Genomic DNA, 23,932 nt, shown 5'->3' with positions numbered 1-23,932 from the left:
ACTGGTAAGGCCTACAGGGCTCTCAAACACCGCTCCATCTAAGACATCTGAGGGACAACTGATCATTGTCATTAGCTAAAAAGAAAAACTTAACAGAAAGCTGGGGAAGAAAAATAGTATTCTAAATGTTACTTCAGGAGCATTCAAAAGGAACTACCCCAAAAGAAAACAAAACTTTAAACAAGCAATTAAATTCTGCTCTTTGAGTGGGTTCATGATAAACACAAAGCAAAACAAAAGCTTTTTGTTTTGTGCTCAGAAATACCCTGGGTATTTGAAAATGGCCTCCAAAGAAAAGCCCTGAAGAACTTCTGTCTTATCCTCCACCGTGAGATCACGGGATATAATGGTGAGCATGTCCCCACCTACCACTCTAGTCCTCTTTGAGCAGGGGACAGAGAGAACAAGAGGAAGAGGTTAGGGGTTGAGAGGGACAGAGAGGATTGTGCCTGCCCACCTACAAACTTCACTAGACACTGAAGACACTTTCCCCTTCTGGAAGAACTGGAACAGATAAAGGGAACCTACTACCAATTGTGTTAAGGGCCCAGTTAATGTCAGATTTTTCTTTTCTGCCTATTTATTTTGGACAGACGGTTATAGATACTATTAAGTTAAGCTAAGAGGGAAAAATCTACATGAATAAATATATATATACACATATATAAATATGCACATATTTATATATAAATATATACATACATATATAAATATACATACATATATATATATGCACATATGTAAATATGCATATGGACACAGACACACATATCTAACACTAAACACCAAAATCACATGAAAAAAAATTGAGTAACTTTGTAGTTCCAAAATAAACAACTCCAAAACATGTAAAAAGTCAAACACGTGATAACAAACTGCTGCAAGAAACAAGCACAAGCCAGGAGCACACGAGGCAGGGCCGGCCAGAGCCATAGGCTGCTTTACCTGCTGCGGCACAGTCTGTGAACTGTTCCCCGATGGTTGCTAACAGCAACTCTTTCCAAACTGTGGACTGATATGGCAAAAGAATAAAAAACAAAACAAATAAAATACACATAGTTTTAGACAATTATCCTCAGGAGCTAAACAAATTATGTTTTCTTCAACTTCACATACACTTTCTGTGCCCATATTTGGAGTCCACAGACACCTCCAAATCCTAGGTGCAAACATTTTCACCGTGGCATATTTTTCACTGGTTTACAAGTAACTTTACACAGATACAAGTGAGCCAAAGTCTGGTAAAAGCTAATCTCTAGTGAAACCCCTGGTGCAATTCAGAAGAATTTCTAGGGAAAAGGCATTCAAATGACTTAAAAATTTCAAATTTCTTTACCTCTCACTGATTCAAAACATAGAAGCTGATTATATGTGGATGTTATTAGTAAAATCTTTCTCTTCAAAATCCTTTCTCTGTTTTTCTTACTACTTATAAGGTACTTCAAAGGTTACACAAGTAAAGAACACTTAAGGACATTTCTTGTTTATTTAATACTAGAGTCTTGGGAAATTCCATTCATTTGAGGCAGACTGTTTATGGCAGGCGATAGAACTTTATGTAAGAATGTATGTAATTTCCCTGGAAGATTCAGTGCACGCTCTGGTCTGCCTCCTACCAATGAGAAACACTGGAGTTTCTTTCTCCTCATGATCTAATAGTGGCATCCAATAGACAGCCACATTATTTCCACACACATTACTTCCTTTGAAAAGTTCTTGGTCCCATTTATCCTCCTTCCTGTGATTCACAGGCTCCAATTTGCCCCCAAACTAGGTTTGAATCCTGAGAGGCTGCTTGCTATCTGCAAACCAGATGGGTTAACTACCTCTCTGATCATCAGTTTCTTTAGGTGAACAAGGAAATAATAATAGGTCCAACCTTCCAGGGCTGTTGTGGGTATGAAATTAGTCAACAAGTGTGCTCAAAGGGCTTAGTACAATGACTGCAATAAAAGGGCTTAACATTTAAGATCCATGCCATAAACAGCTGTGTGTTTGCTATATTCCAAGTGCTCAATACATATTAACTATAATAATAGTGTTTATTATTATGTCCTCACAAGCTTAAAGCAGTCTCGCTGAATCTTTAACCAAGGCCATGGCAGTTAGCCAGGGAACTGAAAAGTGACCTTTCATTCTTTTCTTTTCTCTTTCCTAGCCTGTCCCTTCTGGTCTATGAGTCTCTCACCTAGGAATCATTGCTTCCATTTTCTATCTGTCCAGCTACACTCCTTCAAGCTGTTAGTGATGAAGTTGAGAGCTGGGAGAGGCTGTTAGGGGAAGGGAGACTTCACCCTTCTGCTTTGAATTCAGACAAGATTGGCCCACAAGACTCCCACTGGTTGATGATGAAAAGTAGGCTAAACTGCCTGGGATGAGGGCATTTGCACCGACATGAAAGCGTTATTATTTGTGACCCAATGCAGCCAAGTGAGCTAACAAGGAGAGGACAAAACTGCCTTTCAGCCGCTTTTCAAGGAATGTTGACATCATGATTACTTCTACTAGAGTTCAAAGTCTAGTGTGCGTAAATAAAGAACATGGAAAGGCAAAAAGTGTTCATAGTGAAATTTTAAGAACACCTTATATTCCCTCATTCTCTTATATTCTCTGCTCCCCTGATATTTTTCATTATGTATGCCAAATAACAGTAAAACGTTGGAGCTTCAAATCTTGACTAATAGTTTGCACCTTTGACAAATAAATCTGGTCATGTCTTTAGGTATGTGCTGATAGGAAAATGACTCCAGTTCAAGCATATAGGTCCCTGGAGACATTTCAGTTCTTTGAGCTTATCCACATGAAAGAAACCACGAAAAGGTGAAACTGCGTAGCACTTCCCCTTTGTCCATTTTCAAAGAAGCTTTTTAGTTTCCCACGGCTTAAGATAACCGATTTTAATGTTCACGTTCATTTCCAGTCAATAAGATGAATTAGAGCTCACTCTGGGAAATCTGGGTTTCTGAGACTTGATCACTGCAAACCAGCATCCCACCAGGTCATCATACCATCCAGGTTCTCATCGGCCCCAGAAGGAGATGGAGCATAGTCTCTCATGAAACCCTAAAGGATGGTGAAATGCCAAGCCTCCCTATTCTCTGTGACATGGTCATTCTCAGAACTGCTTTTTGTTCCCCCCCGTAGAGGAGGGATGAGCCTTTGGAAGGAAAGATCCTGCTTCCGACTTCATAAAACCATATGCCACATGTTAGTCATGGCTGTCAAGGGAATGACTACCATAAAGAGATTCACCCAGCTTTTCTGTGAAGTTCACAGGCATTTCCTCCTGCAGACTGCATGATACAGTCACATATTACACCACGTCTATAGAGAAGCACAATTATACACTTTCAAGGTGACAGTGTAAGGCAGAAAATCATCAAGGTCAGAACAGAATTTCTCACCCCCAGCCTGTTTGGGGACTGCCAGGTAAATAGGCTGTCTGCAAAGCACAAAATGCTGATGACAGGCAGTCAACAACCCCAAGCCTCGCCGGTTCTAGAAGAGGATCAGAAGGAACCTACCGTGCTGTCCTTGGGGACTTTCATCTTCCATACGCCACCCTTTGCATTGCTCTCCTCTTCCCTGGGCCAAAGACCAACGTTTAAAGTTACACTCAGGACTAAGTGATTCTACATACATTTAGATTAAATATCTCTACATACATTTAGTTTAACAACAGATGACCTTAAAAACAAAATAGTTGGGCATTTTTCTTATTTTTGTTTTTTATTTTTTATTATGGATACATAATAGTTGCACATATTTATGGGGTATATCTGAATTATTTTTTTATTTTTTATTTTTTTTTGAGACAGAGTCTCGCTCTGTCGCCCGGGCTGGAGTGCAGTGGCGTCATCTCGGCTCACTGCAAGCTCCGCCTCCCAGGTTCATGCCATTCTCCTGCCTCAGTCTCCCAAGTAGCTAGGACTACAGGTGCCCGCCACCACGTCCAGCTAAACTTTTTTTGTATTTTTAGTAGAGACGGAATTTCACTGTGTTAGCCAGGATGGTCTCGATCTCCCCACCTCGTGATCTGCCAGTCTCGGCCTCCCAAAGTGCTGGGATTACAGGCGTGAGCCACCACACCCAGCCCCTGAATTTTTTTTTAAAGACTAGGTCTCACTCTGTCACCCAGGCTGGAGTGCAGTGGCATGATCATAGCTCACTGTAGCCTTGAACTCCTGGGCTCAAGCAATCATCCGCTCTCAGCCTCCCAAGTAGCTGGGATTACAGGCATGTGCCATCACACCTGGCTAATTTTTAAAATTTTTTTAAGAGACACGGTCTCTCTCACTTTGCTGCTCAGGCTCGTCTTGAACTCCTGGCCTCAAGCAGTCCTCCCACCTTGACCTCCCAAAGTGCTGGGATTACGGGCATGAGCCACCACATCTGGCCTACATGTGATATTTTGATACATGCATACAAGGTGTAATGACTGAATCAGGGTATTTAGGCTATCTATCCATCACCTCAAGTCTTTATCATTTCCTTGTGTTAGGAACATTCCAATTCCACTCTTTTAGTTTTTTCGAAATACGTAATAAATTATTGTTAACTATAGTTACCCTATTGTGCTCCAAGACCTCATTCATTCTAACTGTATTTTTGTACCCATTAACCATCCCCTGTTTATCAGCCCCACAACTTCCCACCTCTGGTAACCATCATTCTACTCTCTTTCTCCTTCAGGGTTTTTTTTTCTTTTTTAGCTCCTGCATATGAATGACAGCATGAGATATCTGTCTTTCCATGCCTGGTTTATCTCACTTAATATAATGTTCTCCAATTCCATCCATGTTGTTGCAAATGGCAGAATTTCATTTTTTTGATGGCTGAATACTATTCCATGGTGTACATATACCATATTTTCTTTAGTCATTCATCTGTTGATGGACACTTAGGTTGATTCCATATCTTGGCTCTTGCGAATGGTACTACAATAAACATGGAAGTGTAGAGATCTCTTCGATATACTGATTTCCTTTCTTTGGGGTACATATCTGGCAGTGGGACTGCTGAATCATGGACAGTTCTATGTTTAGTCTTTTGAGGAACCTCCGTACTGTTCTCCACAGTTGGCTGTGCTAATCTACATTCCCACCAACAGTGTATGAGGGCTCCCCTTTCTCCACACCCTCACCAGCATTCATTATTACCTGGATAAAATATTTTGGATAAAAGCCATTTTAACGGGGGTAAGATTGGGCATTTTTCAATAAACTCTTCCCCAGTCCTTTTGTTGGAAACAGAAGCAGATTAATGAAAAAGGAAGGAACTAGGGATGGAGAGGGAAGAAAGTGGCATTCAGTGGCTACATGGGCAGGGAGGGTGATAGAACTTGAGATCCTCATCCTCAAAGGGCTGGTGCAGAGAGGCTCGCTTGACTCTGGGGATGGACAACAAATAGAGCTGCCACAAGGGAAGGCCCTTACACTTCAATGTCATGGTCATGACACTATCTCATGTGATTCTCCTATCAACCATGTATCAAGGCCTCATAGGTGTCCCTGTGGGGGACATCTGCTGTGTGTCACTGTTTAATATCTGCTCCCTTTCTGGTAAGAGCATCCCAGTTTCCCTCTAAAGAGCCACCTGCCCCCTACTCTTCTGTGAGATCCACTCAGGCAGGGTTGACTCCACGTCCTAGCTTCAAAGGTGGGCTTCTGACCCAGGCTAGCCTATGAGAGTACTGCCTCTTCCTAGTCTTTGTGATTGGCCAGAAATTGAAAGGGGACCCAAAGTGGGAGAATGAGAGCCAGCCCTGGGATTTTATCTGGGCTCATGAGTACTGACAATGGTAAACTTGCAGAGTGTAAGACCAGAGCATAGGAAGGCCACTTTGCCACCTCAGATGGGAGAAAATTAAACCAATGTAAAATGAAGCAGAATAATTCTGGTGGGGACCATCAGATTCCTGATAACACGAGCTGGATCTGCCAGAAACTACCCCTACCAGTGAACTTCCCAGTCACAGGTTAAAAACATACTCAATTTTTTTGCTCAAATTACGTTTCTGGTGGCTGGGCCTGGTGGCTCATGCCTGTAATCCCAGCACTTTAGAAGGCTGAGGCGGGCAGATTGCTTGAGCCCAGGAGTTCAAGACCAGCCTGGGCAACAAGGTGAAATCCCATCTCTACCAAAAATAAAAAATAAAAAATTAGTTGGGGGTGGTGGCACACACCTGTGGTCTCAGCTACTTGGGAGGCTGAGGCGGGAGGTTCACCTGAGCCTGGGAGGTGAAGGCTGTGGTGAGCCGTGATGGTGCCACTGCATTCCAGCCTTGGTGATAGAGTGAGACCCGGTCTCAAAACAAAGAAACCAACCAAACAACAACAACAACAAAAAAAAACCCCACGAAAACAAATTAGGTTTCTGTCATTTGCTACTAATCAAGATGAGGTACATTTCCATTTTATTAATGAGTAAATAATGCAGAAAGACTGAATGACATAAGGATTTATTACTAATTGGGACTCCAGCCTGGGCAAACTAACTTACTGTCCATCTTCATCACTACATCGAGCTATTAAAGAAGGAGGACACTTACCCCCAGACCCTGGGCCATGACTGGTATCATAGACTTTCTATGTTGTCCATGTGAGACACACATCGCAGGTGATGTGATCTTTTATGAGGTTCACAAACATTTTCCTCCCATCTTGACCTTAAATTACACGTTAGACACTTACCAAAGTGGTCGCCTCTCTCCTCTCATTAAATGATAACTACATCTCAAAGGCAGGCTAGTCACAGGAGGGATATTATTGTATACACTCCAAAATATCTTTAAAAGAAAAACAAACACTTTGTTTAATATACCCAGTATTGATTTATTATGCTGCTAGATTATCAAATTAATGCATTAAAGAAAAATTTTGATTCTCATTGTTTTATCCATTCAAAATAGATTTTTCTCAGTATCCCTTCTAATTCTCTGTTAGAAAATGTAATATAACATTAAAGAAAGCTGCGCTTGGTGGCTCATGTCTGTCATCCCAGCACTTTGGGAGGCCGAGGCAAGCGGATTACTTGAGCCTAGGAGTTCGAGACCAACCTGGGCAATGTGGCAAGATCCCATCTCTACAAAAAATACAAAAAATTAGCTGGGCATGGTGCCACATGCCTGTAGTCCCAACTACCTAGGAGGTTGAGGTGGGAGGATAGCTTGAGCTTGGGAAGTCGAGGCTGCAGGTGAGCCAAGATCGCACCACTGTATTCCAACTTGGGCAACAGGAGTGAGACCCTGCCTCAAAAAAACAAAAACAAAAACAAAAACACAACAACAAGAAGAAAAGATGTTCATTGCTGATGCTGTGCCAAGTTCTATGTTTCAGGAAGCTATGGTTATTAAGCAAATATTCCTATGCAACATGTCTACACATAAAACTGGAAAGGACTTTGCTAATGATTTTTCTGGCAGCTAGGTAGTATCCACTAAAGCCTTTAGTACTGAATATATGTACTGAACATATTTATAACTATTTTGTTACAATAGACCCTGTCTTCAACATGGTGAAACCTCTTCTCTACTAAAAATACAAAAAATTAGCCAGGCGTGGTGCCAGACGCCTATAATCCCAGCTACTCGGGAGGCTGAGGCAGGAGAATCACTTGAACCCGGGAGGCGGAGGTTGCAGTAAGCCGAGATCACACCATTGCACTCCAGCCTGGGCAACAGGGGGAGACTCTGTTTAAAAAAAAAAAAAAAAAAAACCCTGTCTTCTCTACAAGCCTGGAAGTCTGTGATGCTATGGCTTGGGGGCTGAAGGATAAAGGAGATGGCAAAGAGAAACTACCTTAGACACTCTGTTTGCCCCTTATCTCTCCCCTGCTAAAAGAACAGGGAACAGCTCAGGTGCTGAAGCAACAAGCTGCGCAAGATACACAGTGTTATGGACTGCACGTCTGTGTCTTCCCCAGATTCATATGCTGAAACCCTAACTACCAATAGGATGGTGTTAGCAGGTGGGGCCTCTGGGAGGTAATCAGGTCATGAGGGTATAGCCAGCATGACAGGCTTGGTGTCCTTATGAGAAGATGAAGAGAGCCAGCCCTCCCTCTGGCATGTGAAGATACAAGGAAAGGATGGCCATGTACAAACCAGGAAGAGGGCCCTCACCTGGATGTGCCCATGCTCACACCCTAATCTCAGACTTCCAGGCTCCAAAACTGTGAGAAACAAGGGTTTGTTGCATAAACTGCCCAGTCTATGGTATTTGGTTATAGTAGCCTGAACTAAGACACAGGGCAACTGGTAAACAGAAATAGATTATACAAAAATAATAAAGTAAGAGTAAAACAGGAAGTCTTGGCAAAGACAAGTGATCTGGAGCTGTTCTCTGAGCCAGGCTTTGTTCTATGAACATTTACATGCTTATGCAATTTATCCTAATGACAGTCTTAGGAGGAGGTATGATTATTATCCTTTTTTTAAAGATAAGGACACCAGGCAGAGATGAACCTGCCCAAGAGTCAGTTTGGTATGACCATTAGGATTAGGATGAGGATTGAGGCTATGAAGAAGAAAACACTCCCCCATTTGTTTGGAGTAGGTCATAGAATTACTATGCTATGAATGCTATGCACAGAATTACTGTGCAAATAAGAAATATTGTTCTGTGTGGTGAGGTAAGCAGAGGGTGATCATCTGGGTCTCCCAGTAGGTCTGAGGAAAGCAGCATGAGTAAAAGAGCAATTAGAAAAATCAATCCTAGGGCTCATGAACTGAGTCACATGGGTGGAATGGAATTTTATCTATGTTGAATGATAATCCTGCTGGGTTGTTCAAGGCTGTTTTGTGTTAAAAAAAATAATAAAGCTGAATTAACTGCAAAGGTGGCAATGATGAACTATAAGATCAAATTGAAGGCAAAAAACTACAGGATGATAGATGTATTAATTGAGAATCCACTTTGGCTCCCTTCTACTAAAATGGTGCTAGTGTAGCGAGGAGTTAAAAGCTACTGTAATAACAGCAGCTCCTCAAACACACATCTGTCTCTACGGAGGTACCTATCCTGTAAATGCTTTGCTATTTTGTACAAATAAGAGTATTCCAGTATTTCAGTTTCTGTGGTGTAAGGGTGGGTAGGCAGGGCTGGAATCTGAATCCAGGCAATTTGATTTCCAAACCTCTGTTCCTAACCATTCAGCTATTTTCTTCGAAGATATTACTATATGTTTTTGACACATCTTTCTCCAATCTTAGCAGCCAAGAATCAGGTCATGAAGCCACAGAAAGAGGGACACATGTTGAAGATGTTTTCCCACCAGTAAGATGCCCATAATTCACAAGAGGCTGGTGGTTGTCAACTCCAGCCTAAGAACCCGGTTACAACATGGCAATGACCTCTGTAGAATTTATGCACAAAATAACATTAAGATGAAAACCCCTGCCTAAGGTAAAACCAAGAGGATTTTGGTGCTGGCAAACTTCAAGTCTCCTCAAAGGCATCACAAACCAAAGTTCCTGCCGTCATACCCCTGTCAAAGTTGTCAAATCTTGACTTTTTAACCTAGTACTTGAAGCACATTGAAAAAATACAACAAAACACTTCTTCCATTTCAAAGATCAGAAAAACACTAAAGATCATGCTAAGGATTGGAGCTTTAGAAGCTTCTCTTGAAAACAAAAACAGACAACTGATTCTGCTTGGCTTGGCAAATTTGACAGGAAGAGATTACAGCCCAAGAAGATCAGTGATAGACTTAACATATTCATTAAAGCACATATCTGTACATTTTTGCTGAGCATAAAATAGGAGCAAAATATCCGGTCACACCATTAAAAAAAAGAAAGCCCTATTTGAAAAGCATATGTCATTAAACTGGTCTGTTTCCCTGTTGCAAACCTCATCCAATGCGTAGAATATTTGTGAAGTATGTCTGCTGGTGAAACACCTACAGGAAGGAATCTAGCATTACTCAGCTCCTGAAAACCTCTTCCGCCCTTGCAGAAGTGAAAGGTCTGCTACAGCGGAAGCCTGGTAATTCAAGATTATACTCTCTGTAACACATCTTGAAAATGGAAACACTTAAATTTTACTATATATAAAATCTTGCAAATAGATTTCAAAAGCCTTTGGGCTTATAATTAATTCTGTTAGACTTGCAAATCGAAGATTGCAGTAAAAGTAAAACTAAGCACAATGTTTATTAATGGTTAAATGCTTTTTTTTCCCAAAAGCCCTGATAATCACCCTAGGACTAGGAGAGATATAAAAGTTGAACATCATTCATTCAGTCAACATCTGTGACCATCAGTTGTGAACAGAGCACTGTGACGAGTCCTTGGGGAACTTAGCTGAATGCAGCAGGGTCAGCTTTTGACCACAGCAATCCACTCCTTGGGAAGTATGTTCTGGAACACCAATCTGGCACCTCTCCTTGAGAAACTGAGGCAAGGAAGACACCTGTCCAATGGAGTCTAATACCTGGATTTAAGACCTAAGTTCTCAGGATAACCTTCACAGGTCATGTAGCCCTTGAAACCCAAGTTGCTTCCTCTGTATAAGGATACAGCTATTTCATTGGAAAATGTAATGATGAAATGCAAAGTGAAAGCACTTGCTAGGCCTAAGGAAGGAAACAAAGTATGGTTAGACCCGTTAATATGCTGACCACTTGATAAATCCCCAATCTGTTAGTACTGATTGGAGCAACTGTGCCCCCACCTGACAGCCTTCTGCCAAATAGATAATCATTCATTACCAAGAAAACTGGCAAATTTCCTCCTCAATTTCCTACTGGAATGTTCTGAAGAAAAAGAATGCACTTGGAAATTCTTCAGAAGAAAAGACATCATGTGTTGACAGATAACAAAGTGATATGTCTGTTTTGTAAAACAAACCAGAAACAAAACCACCCAGCAAACACACCTCAAACAAAAAAAAAAAAAAAAAAAAAAATTTTCAGGATTTATTCCAAGGTTGTGGCATGTGTAGCAGGAGAGTATTTCCAAAAAAACAAAACAAATTTTTTGCTCATTAGGTATTACTAGTTGCCTGGGGCTTCCCACCAACTGAATCAGTGGTATTTATGGGCAGGGCCAATAGGCATCTGAACTGAATAGGCAACTGAAGAGTTTAGTGGATGTTTTTAACTCACAGCAGACACAAAGGCCGAAAGCAAAGTGCTTCTGATTTACAAGAGCTAGGTACTTGAGAGAGAAATGGGTTTTCCTTTGAATTCCAAAAAGGGCTTGGGTTAAAGAGAGAGCCCAAGTGTGGAGGTGCGATCATAGAGTAAATGAGATGTGACAGGATGTAAGGGTAATTTCCCACCACATAGAAAGTCAGTTAGTAAAAACCAACTCTGAGTTGGGGAGTTAAAAGCTTGGAGTGAGAGGACAGTGGGGTTAAAACCCTGAAAGGATGGGAGAGAGCCCCACCCAAAGTTTGGGGATGCCTAGAGCAGAGGAGTGTGGAACCTGCTTCCTGGTACAGCCCAAGAGGCTCCAAGACTCCCAGAAAAGGCCCTCATTCCTACAGCGCTGAGAAATATGGCGGTCAGGTCTGAGAACAGCTGTGAAGGCAGGAGGGGTTATTCTTGCCGGGAGGGCCTGCCACAACCTTATAGAGTTCCCCTCATTCTGGTGGGGTAGGGGGAAGGCAGCCGACATTTCCTAAATCTCCAATCTGGAGCTTGAAATTGCTAGAAAGCCTAAGGACAACAGGGCCTGGGGTCTGGATGTGTGTGTACATAGCAGGGGTCTTCATGACATGAGGTTACAGCAGGGCCAAAGGTGGTGGGCATGGCCCAAGGTCAGGAGGGGTCAGGGGTATTTCTGCATATGCCTGTTCATATGGAGAAGGAGAAGAGGGTGGTCATTTTCCCCAAAAGAGATTTAAATTAGAAGAGACCCAGTTTCACAGTTGAAGTGACTAAATTACTTTTAATTAACAAGGTCAAATCTCATCCCACCCCAATACACAGACACAATGGCCTCCACTGAGAATGTGGAGGAATACAAGCAATTTAACTTCAGTTATATTTCTTCATAACTGGATTGTAGCTATAGATGTTGATCCTATTATGCATATAATGAATAAACTAAATGATGGATAAAGAATCTTGTTATACTTGATGCGAAGTCTGTGCTAGACAGAACTATGAAGTGGACCTGGCTGCAGGTCCTTCTCTTTCTCTCTTTTCAGTGTTGGCTTTCTTCCTCTCTCCCCTCAGGCCCCTCCCTTCACAAGTGGTTCACTCCAGGTCATTCTATTGCAGGACACCACACACCATGGGCTGTCTTGCTGTGTCCAGGGCAGCAAGTACTTGGAATCAATCTTTCCACCATCCTCCATGATCCATACTGACCTAGAAAACCTCTTCTTCTGAAGGAAGAGCCCTCATTTCCCAAGGGTTTGGAAAGCAATCTGCTGCCCTAACTTAACTGCACAACTCCAGTCAGGCGGCTTGACCTGCTGATATGAAGTCTTGATATTATCGACAGCACACAGGATAGGTTTGGCATATGCACGGGAAACATTTTCTTAATTTCAATAGGTTATATATACTCTTTAGGAAGACTTTCTGCTTATGATAAACGATGTTGAATTGCCACTTATAGAGGAAATACAGTTTCTGTTTCATGCAAATTTAAATAAGAAGTTATAAGAAATACTGGGTAGAAAGTACTACAGGTGAGATAAGTGTGGCAAAATCTTTAAGGTGATACATCAAGTAACTGACGTTCGAGACAGAGTGCTGTACAGGAATGAGGTTTCAGGGGTGGAATTTTTAGTCTTGTAGCAGATAAGGCTGAAAGAAACCGGACAAGGGAGACTTCTCTTGCAAATCACAAATGGCAGGTAGCTCTTCATTCTCCAACAGGTAAAACAGGGCTTGTTCAAAAGCCGTGTTCTATTTTTTTTTTCCCCCCAGAGATGTGGGTCTTGCCATGTTGCCCAGGCTGAACTCGAACTCCTGGGCTCACGCAATCCTCCCACCTCAGCTTCCTGAGTAGCTCAGATCACAGGCATGAGCCAACGCACCCGGCTAAAAGCCATTTTCTATTCTGCACTGCAACCACTGAGGATGCAAAACCACAAGAGAAATGTGGAAAATTTGGACAGGTTCACAAAAGAGTAAGAGAATCAATAAGCATCTGGAAAATACACTTAGATGTAAAATGGAATTTTCCAAGAAAGGTAGGAAAGTAGAAATGAATTTAACTCCAGGCAGAGAGAATTATTGTTAGGTGTGATGAAAGTGTCCTCAGCAGGGGTTCCCAGGTCCTTTGAAGGCTGAGTCTCCTCCACTCCTCAATCACGGGGAGTAAAAGAAAGAGAACTGGACTGGAAGTGGAGGGAATTCCAGTCCTACAGGCATGGCATGATTGGCTCTTTCCACTGAATGTTTGGGCCAATTACCTCCAGCCTCAGTCTCCTCAACTAATAGATGGGGTAACAATTCCTCTCCCAAACCCATCTACTTTGATTTGCTAAAGGGCCTCAAAGTGTAAAAAGACACACATGTCTTTAATAAGGCAATCATTAATATCACATGATTTCTACCTTTCATCTAAACACATATGGGAGGAAAACACAGACATAATTGGAGAAGCAGTTTTTTTTAGTGCTAATGGAGTGAGAGCAAAACAATCAATGTACAGGCCAAAGTGGTTCATGCCTGTAATCTCAGCACTTTGGGAGGTCAAGGAGGGAACACAGCGTGAGGTCAGAAATTCGAGACTAGCCTGAGCAACATAGCAAGACCCCATCTCTACAAAAAAAATAAAATAATTGAGCTGGGTGTGGCAGCACACGGCTGTAGTCCTAGATACTTGGGAGGAGGCTGGGGTGGGAGGATCTCTTGAGACCAGGAGTTTGAGGCTGCAGTGAGCTATAATTGCACCACTGCACTCCTGCCTGGGTGACAAAGTGAGACCCCGTTTCTGAAGAAAAAAAAAATTAATATACAATCCTAGAATAAAATAAAAAGACAGTGGGACAAAAGCATATCCTCAAATTACTTACAAGATATTATCCTGGCCATTCATTAAATACTAAGGACAATTTATCAGCTGTTAAGGACACTCGCAGGCTGAAATCTCGAAAGTTATTGATAAGTTAAATATCTTTACATACACCTCTGTGTTAGTGGTGGTGCAATCCAGAGTATAATCACTTGAAATAAATAATCTAGAAGCAGTGGTATATAGTTTCCTGATATAAAATATGACTGAAGAAAGCATGAAAAGATATCTCAGTAGAAGTAGACAAATTATGGCAGATGATTGGGTACTTACTATGGCTTTTTACCTCATTGTATCATTTAAGTCTCACAACAGCAAGATAAAATTACTGTCACAATTATTTCCATCTTACAGATTAGTAAACTGAGATTCAGACAGGTTATATAACTTGTCCAAGCTAGTAAGTGTCACATATGGGACATCAATCAAGGCATTGTGACTACCCTAGCCCACACCCTAGCCAGGTAACTGATGGAGCTGAGGGGTAGAATCCAGTAACACTTAAGTAAAAGCTGGCCACATCTGAGGGCGAAGTGCCAAGCATTACTAAGAACTATATACCATCTCATCTAACTTTCACTCTACCTTAGCGAGTAGGCACTATCACTACCTCAGTTTTACAGATGAGAAACTGAGGGAGCAGAGACAGCTGAGACAGAAAGGAATTTCCTGATCCTTAGGGCAGTGTTTATCAGCCATTTTTTTCACTGTTGCCCCCTTAGGCCCTAAAAGAACCCTTTTTCCTAATCACCTATGATGAAATTTTAATACCACAGAGACACCGTATGTTTATGGACTGCATGGATATCTATGCCTTGTACATAAAAAGAACGAGATTTGTTCACTGATCTACTTCCCCTGTAAGAATCAACTTTGGCCCCCACTGAGAATGTGCAGCCTACAGAATCCTTACGGGAGCATTCTGTTGTGACTCAGGAAAGTGGTTCATTTACTAACTTCTAATTCATTCTTTTTTTTTTTTTGAGAGTGTGTGTGTGAGAGAGACAAGAGTCTCACTCTGTCACCCAGGCTGGAGGGCAGTGCAATCTCGGCTCACTGCAACCTCCACTTCCCAGGTTAAAGCAATTCTCCTGCCTCAGCCTCCCCAGTAGCTGGGACTACAGGTGCCCGCCACCACTCCAGGCTAATTTTTGTATTTTTAGTAGAGACAGAGTTTCACCTTGTTGCTCAGGCTGGTCTTGAACTCCTGACCTCAAGTGATCCGCCCACCTCGGCCTCCCAAAATGTGGGGATTACAGGCAAGAGCCACCATGCTCGGCCTCATTCATTCATTCAATCCTTCAATATTCATTGAGTGCAAAGGACCAGACACAATAATATAGTACTGTATGATTCCATCAATATAAAGTTCAATAACAGAATGAATGTAATGTGGTAGAAACGAGAATAGTGGTTGCTTTGGGGGATGGAGGCTGGCAGGGACACGAAGAGACTTTCTGGTATAAGGGAAAGTTTTTTCTTCTTGATCTGCGTGATGGTTGTATGTGTGTACCCTTGTTAAAAGTTATACTTAAGAAATCTACATTTACTGTATATAAATTATATCCCAATAAAGTAGTTTTAAAGAAAGTACTTCCTAGTATGTGCCTGCCTGGGTGCTTCAAATTGCTCCCCGAAGACCCTAAAATGCTGTAGATTCAGGGGTTCTACCAAATACCCTGGGTTATCTCGCGGGGTCAGGAAAACCAAGCCAATTCCCTCATCTGACTAGTGTCAGCCCCAGAACCCCTTGCATAGCCCTGATGATCTAATGTCAGGTGGGTTGGGAAAAGTCTAATGAGACTCCGAGAGCCTTTACATGAGGACAGGCCTTCAAATCAAGCGCTCTGAGGATTATAAAATGACTGCTGGGAAAAGGTAACAGAAGTCCCTAAATCCACAGAAGAGGAGACGTGCAGGGAGGCCTCCCAGACTCTGAGCACATTGATTTCTCTGGACAGTGGCCCTCGTGCTGATTTGCGGTGCTGTCTGTACTTGGCACTGCACAGCAGCACTGCTGCTCTGCTTCCCACACGCTTATGTCATTTCCCCAACGACACCAGAAATGGCCCACAGTCAGGACTGTGTCTTCACACCCAGCTCACTGCCCTTGGTAGCCACACGCAGCACCTTACAATCAGATTCCTGGGACTTCGTAATTATGCATGCCAAATTTTTTGAACCAGATACTGGGACTACAGCCTAAAATAAAAATGGATCTCTGTGCTACTTCTGCATGTAAGAGGCTGCCTAAGAGACACAATCTAGATGCGGATCTATTGGAATTTCTAAGACATTAAAAGATTAAGGGATACAACATGAAAGCTATTTAAAATCTCTCCCTTCTAGAAAATTCATGGACATATGGTCAATGCAACTATGAAGCAGCCACAAAAGCCTTATTCTCTACCTGCATCAGCCCGTTAAACTAGAAGACAGGAGAAACTGGATAGCATCTGCTATTGAAGAAAATAGAAATGGGATCAATTAAATCAATCAGGTTTTTTCTTTTTTGAGAAAAGGTCTTGCTCTGTTGCCCAGGCTAGAGTGCAGTAGTGTGAACACAGCTCACTGCAGTGTTGAAATCCTGGGCTCAAGTGATCATTGTACCTCAGCCTCCCAAGTAGCTGGGACCACAGATGTGTGCCACCACGCCCAGTTAATTTTTAAGGAAACTGTTTGTAGAGATGGGGGTCTATGTTGCCCAGGCTGCTCTGGAACTCCTAGGCTCAAGCAATCCTCCCACCTCAGCCTCCCAAACTCCTGGGATTTCAGGCGTGAGCCACTATGCCTGGCCAGTTGTGTTTTTTCAGTTCTGTTTTTCCAACTCCACCATCAGAGTTAGATAGAGAAAGAACTAATAGAACTAAGAGCCTGCATTCATTGAGAATCTGCTATGTATTAGGTACTCCACTAAGCATGGCATAAACATAATCTTATTCAATCTTCACAGTAACCCACAGAGGTAGGTGCTACCATTAGACCAGTTTTACAGAGATGAAAGGGGTTGATCCATGCCTAACTTAGGATGATGGAATTGTGAAGTGAAGTAGGAAACCAAGCAGAGACTCTCCACCTTCATGCTCCACACTATCCTGCTCTCCCCATGTGGCCTCTAAACCTTTAATAATCCTGCAGGGAAGTCGCCACTGCCTCTCACTGATGGGGAACACAGGCACAGAGAGGCAGTGGCAGAGCTGGAGTTTGAACAGGAACACAGATAAAGATCTTGAAAAACCTTTGCTCTTAACCACACTGCAGTCTGCCTTTTGTGCGGGTCTATGAAAGGTTTAGGTAGTAGATAAAGGTTCAGCAGGTGGCCAAGAGAAGAGCAGGCCACCTGACTGTGTGCTCAGCTGGCCCTGGGGTGGACTTGGTCAAGGGCAGCTGTGCCAACCTGGACCCGAGAGCCAACTCCAGAGCAGAACCCTGGACAGGGGCTGCCAGCACAGCAACAGATTTCAAGGTGGGTGATTAGGTGTCTGACGTATGCCGTGTTAATCCAGTTAGTCCCTCACTTGATCTTACCTGTACTGTCTGTACTGTGTAGATTTTCTTCAGATTTGATGCGCACTCAGCTGCTGTGGCACCAGGGAGGGATCTAGGCAAGCAGGAGCAGGACAAAGACACAAACAAAACAAGCAGTCAGTGCTCACAAAACAGCCCACAGTAGAATCTTTTAGGTCTTCCTAAAAATCAGGTCTCAAACCACAGGACTGGACATTTTGGGGATGCTAGTTGGAATTTAAAATGTGAAATCCCTACTTTGTGAAGTCATGTGTTTGCTTCTCCTAAAAATCAGCAGATTTATTCTTGGAAACTTAATAGAAAAAAAAAAGATAAATATGTATTAATAAGAAAGGGAATGGACACCTTAAAATCACATTTTAAAACATACCAAAATAACCTACTGATAATCAAGCATTTTCTCCAGGACTTTAGATGAGAAACTGCCTATTGTACAGATGACAATGAAAATGCAGTGTCCTGGCCTGGTGATATGTTTGAAAACTTGTTAGTAACTGGGTGGTAAACATTCAAGCACTCTTGAGAAACAGAGTGACCATTTGCCTACTTTAAGAAAAGTCAACTCTGGTTTCATATGAATTTGCTGTTACCAAAACACTTGCCTTTAGAAAATACTTTCAGTTCTTTTCTCTGGCTGATTTAATTAGCTCTGCTGAACTTTATGGTCACACTGCATTAATCTTTAGTTTGCTATATGTTCCACTAGATGGCAACATACTACAGGTTTAGTCACCAGAAACACTGCAATTTAACTGGTTTTACCAAGGACCATTGCCTGGGATGGTAAAATGACCTGTACCATCAAACCTTAGGAGTTCAAGACTCTCAATTCCTGCCACCTTTTCTTTCTCTCTATATTGAATTAGCAGTTCATGCTCAAAAATGTTGGGGTACAATTATATCAGCCTAAGATTATGTTCCATCACACAAATAATGCATGAAAGCCCACATCTGGCTGTTGGTGAGAAATAAGAAGCTTGCTGAGAGGAGAAAGTACCTCAATCACAGCTGACCCACTAGAATCTGGAATCTATAAAAGCAATGCTCTTTACCAGACACTGATCCCAGAGACGTTGCCCCCAAGGACCCTCAGTATGTTGTACTTCCTGGACAGTTGCTAAAACGCTGCACACTAGAGACAAAACTCACATGAACTCAGAGGTGGTGGCAATGCCAAAGGCCCATGCCCAGGTTGGGGTAAGCACAGCAAGGACTACAGTCCTCAAACTATGAACCAGTGAATGCTCCCTAAGAGTCGAACCTGAATATCAAAAATGCATTTGTGGCCAGCCGCAGTGGCTCATGACTATAATCCAAGTACTCTGGGAGGCTGAGGCAGGTAAATAACTTGAGGACAGGAGTTTGAGACCAGCATGGCCAACATGGTGAAAGCCCACCTGTACTAAAATTATTAATACAAAAATAAGCCGGGAGTGGTGGCGCTCACCTGCAGTCCCAGCTACTCGGGAGGCTGAGACATGAGAATCGCTTGAACACAGGAGGTGGAGGTTGCAGTGCGCCGAGGTCGGGCCACTGCACTCCAGCCTGGGCGACAGAGCGAGGCTCTGTCTGAGAAAAACGAAAAATGCAATTCTGAATATCGCTTCCTTATCAGAAGGTCACCAAAGAAGCACAATCACAGGCTAGTTTGGGGGAAAACAAGGGACTTCCACTGTGCAGGTGCAGTCCAATAAAGAAATCTACTGTAAAGCACTGAATTTACAACTCGATTTGCTGGACATTGTTTTAGAAAAGCAAACCCACATTAAACACCATGACTGCATTTTGTTGTTGTCAGACTTTAAGCCTAAAATAACTATGTCAAAGAGTGTGGCAAAGAATGAAGTACTCAATCAATACCCTTGCTAATGACAGTTCATACCTGGGCCCCTGATGAAATACATCAGTCCACGTGGATTGACCGGGCTGTAGTTACTAAAGTATCAACTTGGATAGATACTAAGTTGGCTATTTAATGTAGGTTTTATGTCTTTTCCAGCTTTATTTTTTTAAATGAGGGGAAAAAAACTTTAAAACTCTTAAACTTTTTCTGAACAGACTGTTAGCATGAAAAATCTATCACTTTAACATTAAAATACGACTTCTCTTCCTTTAACTGACTGCTCTACTACATATGCCCAGTAAATACATTCCTGGATCCCCCAAAGCACATAGGAGAGTATACACAGGGCTTCTTCCCTATGTGTGTATGTGGGTTGGAGGGGGTGGGATTCTAAGGCCCAAAGAGAGGAAACATACTTTGCGTTCTTTTTTCATTCAAAAAACTGTATTTCAAAAAAATTTTTTAAACTAATTTTTAAAGTTCACTTCAATTTGAAACGGTTTATAATGAGTATAATTTAAATGTTTGCTTCATACAGTATTATGTCAATTTTAAGCAAATACAATGTGAGGATAATACCATTTAACCTAGACAAAAAAAAAAAGCACTGATGAAAATTTGCTATATATGGTTCTTTTTAAATGCCTCTGTCTCCACAGTCTGGTCTTTAATTGTATTCCAATGAAGGAGATAACTGTACCAAGTTACGCAGGTCCCCTCAGTTTCATTATCCAGGTTTTTTTAAGAAATCACGTTTCCAGAGGCCTTAAAAGGACTCTAGAATAAAATAACAACTAGGAAGTACTTATTAGTGTAACACAACAGTGTCAGTGACTAACATGTAAGTGCCGAATTCTTGCTAGTGTGCTGAGCCTCTGACCTCTGTTGAAGTACTGAATCCCTGCAATCCTATTTATGCAGCTGTCAATATTATTTATCACCATTACAGGTGAGCAGGCTGGTGCTTAGAGAGGTTTGGGAACTTGCCCATGGCCACAAATACGTGATTTGAATACAGGTGACCCATTTGTGATTTCCTGCTCTCCATCCCTCACTGCTGAGCTGCCCATTCAAGCCATATATACACTTGCCTTTTTAAGTGGAGTTTTACAGTTGACTCTTTTGGTATGTTTTCATCAAGGCCACCATTTTTGCTGAATCCCAATTTTTTTTGTTTGTTTGTTTTTGGGACAAGGTCTCACTCTGCTGCCCAGGCTGGAGTGCAGTGGCACAATCATAGCTCACTGTATTCTCGACCTCCTGGGCTCAAGCAATCCTTCTGCCTCAGCCTTCCAAGTAGCTGGGACTACAGGTGCATGTCACCACAGCCAGCTAATTTTTGTATTTTTTGTAGAGGGAGGGTCTCACTATGTTGCCCAGGCTGGTCTCAAACTCTTGGCCTTAAGTGATCCCACTGCTTTAGCTTCCCAAAGTACTGGGATTACAGGAGTGAGACATCACCTTGAGGCCTGAACACCACGTTTAATACAAGATTGTATTCATATAATATTCTGAGAAGAAACAATATTAAAATAGTCTTTCCAATGGAGCAGAGTAGGGAAGATCTTCACAAAAACCAAAAGGATTACACTCAACAAGAGCTCTATTTTAACAGACTAACACCTGATGATACTGATGTATTGGGATTTGAAAGGAGATATGGGCTGGGCGCAGTGGTTCACGCCTGTAATCCCTGCACTCTGGGCGGCCGAGGCACTTGGATCACCTGAGGTCAGGTGTTCGAGACCAGCCTGGCCAACATGATGAACTCCAGGCTCTACTAAAAGTACAAAAAAATAGCTGGACGTCGTGGTGTATGCCTGTAATCCCAGCTACTCAGGAGTCTGAGGCAGGAGAATCGTTTGAACCTGGGAGGTGGAGGATGCAGTGAGCTGAGATTGAGCCACTGCACTCCAGCCTGGGCAACAAGAGAAAAACTCCATCTCAAAAAAAAAAAAAAAAAGAAAAAAAAAGAAAAAAAAAAGAAAGGAGATGTGTCAGGCTTCATAGAAACTCAGTTTCCTAATTTCTTCATGGAGGAGGGTGATTCTGTGATCTTAAAGATTCTTTCCAGCTGATGGGCACCTTTCTGAATATTCAGGCTTCGAAGTAACAAAACAGTGATGTCGGAAGTACTGATGGTAGTAAATACTTGGCTGGCCAGCAGAAGGCACGGCGTCCTTCTGTGAGCCAAATCTGATTCCAACAGTCACTGAAAAACACCAATGTGCCTAAACCTCATGCCTGAACACACAAGCAAAATTGGGCCATATCCACAGAATCAATTTCAAAAGAGCAAATAACCCAAGATTTTTAAATGATCTGCCCTGTAAACAGGTCAGTCTGTACTGGACTTGCTGATTCAAAATTGAACTGCAGCTGTATCATCTACGGTTACTGTTTCTTAAAGTAGCAGTGCAAGCTGTTCATGCAAGCCTTGGCAGCCGGCAGCCACACCTCTCTTCCCTGTCACCTGAGTAGACATTTGTAGCAACTGAAGGTAAATGTTTGTAATGGATGTCAAGGAAGGAAACATTTTTACAGGTATCACATATACAGTATATTCTCTTAGCTTTAAAAATCTTTTTCTTTCATTCATGTTATAAACCTTCCCTTCCCAGGAGAACCCTAGTCCAAACCCTGTCTCCACAGACCAGGGGTGCTCATCTGAGAGTAATGTTGCACCCCAGAAGAGACTTGGCAATATCTGAAGACATTTTTGGTTGTCATAACTGAGGCCGTGCTACTGGCATGTGGTGGGTAGAAGCCAACGGTGCAGCTGAACATCCTACAGTGCACGGGACAGCCCTCACAACAGAGAATCACCCTGGCCAGAATGTCCACGGTGCCCATGCAAAGAAACCCTCCTGGCAATGTGTAACAAATAGTCTCAGGAGCTTTAAAATTTATTTAATCAACAAAAATGTTTTGCACATCTTTTGTGGCCGCTGGGGATACAATGGTGATCATTTTAGAAAAAGGCCTTTTCCCATACAGTTTATGTTTTAGAACCAACATCCCTCCTCTCTCGGAATTCCCCAGGCTCCCAAAGGCAAAGAAACAATGTTCATATCATTTTTTTAATTCTCCCAGGAGGGAGGAGGTGGGAAAGAAAGCTGAGAGAGGAACATACATGCTGATAATGACCATTCCCAGTAGAAGATACAGGCAGAGCTGTGGAAAATCACAGAACCCAGGAATCAGGACCCTGGTTCGGAATTTTCTGAATCATACGCTGCCCTCCCATGGTATACAGCTAGAGCTGAGAACACAGCAATGGAACAATAAATGCCCCTCGATGGATCAGGTTAAAGAATTTCAATAGTTCCACCAGGAGTTTCCTCTTTATTTAATAATATTAATGTAATAATGGCTCCCTTTTACTAAGCATGTATTACATGAAAGGGTTTTGCAGAGATTATCTCTAATTCTTACAGCAATCCTGTCAGGTTGGTTTCATTATCCCCACTTCACAGATTAGGAAACTGAGGCTCAGTGAACTTGTTTTTAAGCAGCAGGTCTGGGTTCTTCTCCTGGTCTATCTGGCTCTGAGGCCCATGACCTTCCCCTTAAACTAGGCTGACTCCCAGGAATAACTGAGCAGTCATTGTCAGCATAGGTGTCCCATGGCACATCTTGTGTCATATCCCTCCTTAGGCCCACCTAAGTCAATCTTGCCTCCCCACCATACATCTAGCCACACTGCTGGCAAAGCACAGAGGCGGAGGTGCAGGAAAGAGCTAGATGCCACTAGAATCCCTGGCAAAAAATACCCCCAAATGTAATATAAATAACATGATTCAGGAAGAAGTGAAGTGCTTGAAAGCATTTTATTCTTTTTTTTTTTTTTTTTTTTGCAGATGGAGTATCGCTCTGTTGCCCAGGCTGGAGTGCAGTGGCAGTGGCGAAATCTCGGCTCACTGCAAGCTCCGCCTCCCTGCAAGCTCCGCCTCCCGGGTTCATGCCATTCTCCTGCCTCAGCCTCCCAAGTAGCTGGGACTACAGGCACCGGCCACCATGCCCAGCTAATTTTTTTTGTATTTTTAGTAGAGACAGGGTTTCACCATGTTAGCCAGGATGGTCTCAATCTCCTGACCTCATGATCCACCTGCCTCAGCCTCCCAAAGTGCTGGGATTACAGGCATGAGCCACTGTGCCTGGCCCATTTTATCCTTTTTCTTATTCCACAAATGCTGGGCCCCCAATAATTGAAAAGACCACACATCATGTTGTACATGCATACATGATCTCCTTTTATCCTCATTAAAACACCTTAGGTAAATAATAGTTGCAACCCCACTTTAAAGATAAGCAAACTAAATCTGAAGATGGTAAGGTAACTTGCCCAAACATACACCATTGTTTAGTGGCCGATCTGGGACTTGAACCAAAAGTTACCTGACAACCATGCCCTTAGTCATTAGCCTAAACTAAATAGCTCCTGCATGACCAATACTCAGCCTGGCACCCTCATAAAAACACTGCACCAAGCATGGCTCCAGCTGTCCTGCAGCTTACAATCCTCCATTCAGACTTCCCAAATATGCCTTCCCCATTAAACCCCACTTTTAAAGATATAA

At 42.4% G+C, this 23,932-nt stretch overlaps 1 protein-coding gene across 1 annotated transcript in view; it reads right to left on the bottom strand.

The window, feature by feature from the left end:
* EIF4E3 (eukaryotic translation initiation factor 4E family member 3) overlaps positions 1-23,932 on the bottom strand; it is a 46,125-nt gene that overhangs the window by 13,707 nt on the left and 8,486 nt on the right. The window contains exons 2-5 of the mRNA XM_054479491.2: positions 17,510-17,582; positions 6,693-6,787; positions 3,525-3,585; positions 946-1,012 (exon numbers count right to left, since the gene is read on the bottom strand). Of these exons, the coding sequence (XP_054335466.1) occupies positions 946-1,012; positions 3,525-3,585; positions 6,693-6,787; positions 17,510-17,582 (296 nt within the window). The remainder of the gene's footprint in view (positions 1-945; positions 1,013-3,524; positions 3,586-6,692; positions 6,788-17,509; positions 17,583-23,932) is intronic.

This window comes from Pongo pygmaeus, chromosome 2 (assembly GCF_028885625.2).
Source record: "Pongo pygmaeus isolate AG05252 chromosome 2, NHGRI_mPonPyg2-v2.0_pri, whole genome shotgun sequence".
NCBI lineage: Eukaryota > Metazoa > Chordata > Mammalia > Primates > Hominidae > Pongo > Pongo pygmaeus.
Note: the sequence above shows the minus strand (reverse complement) of the source record. Positions and strands in the feature narration are given on the sequence as shown.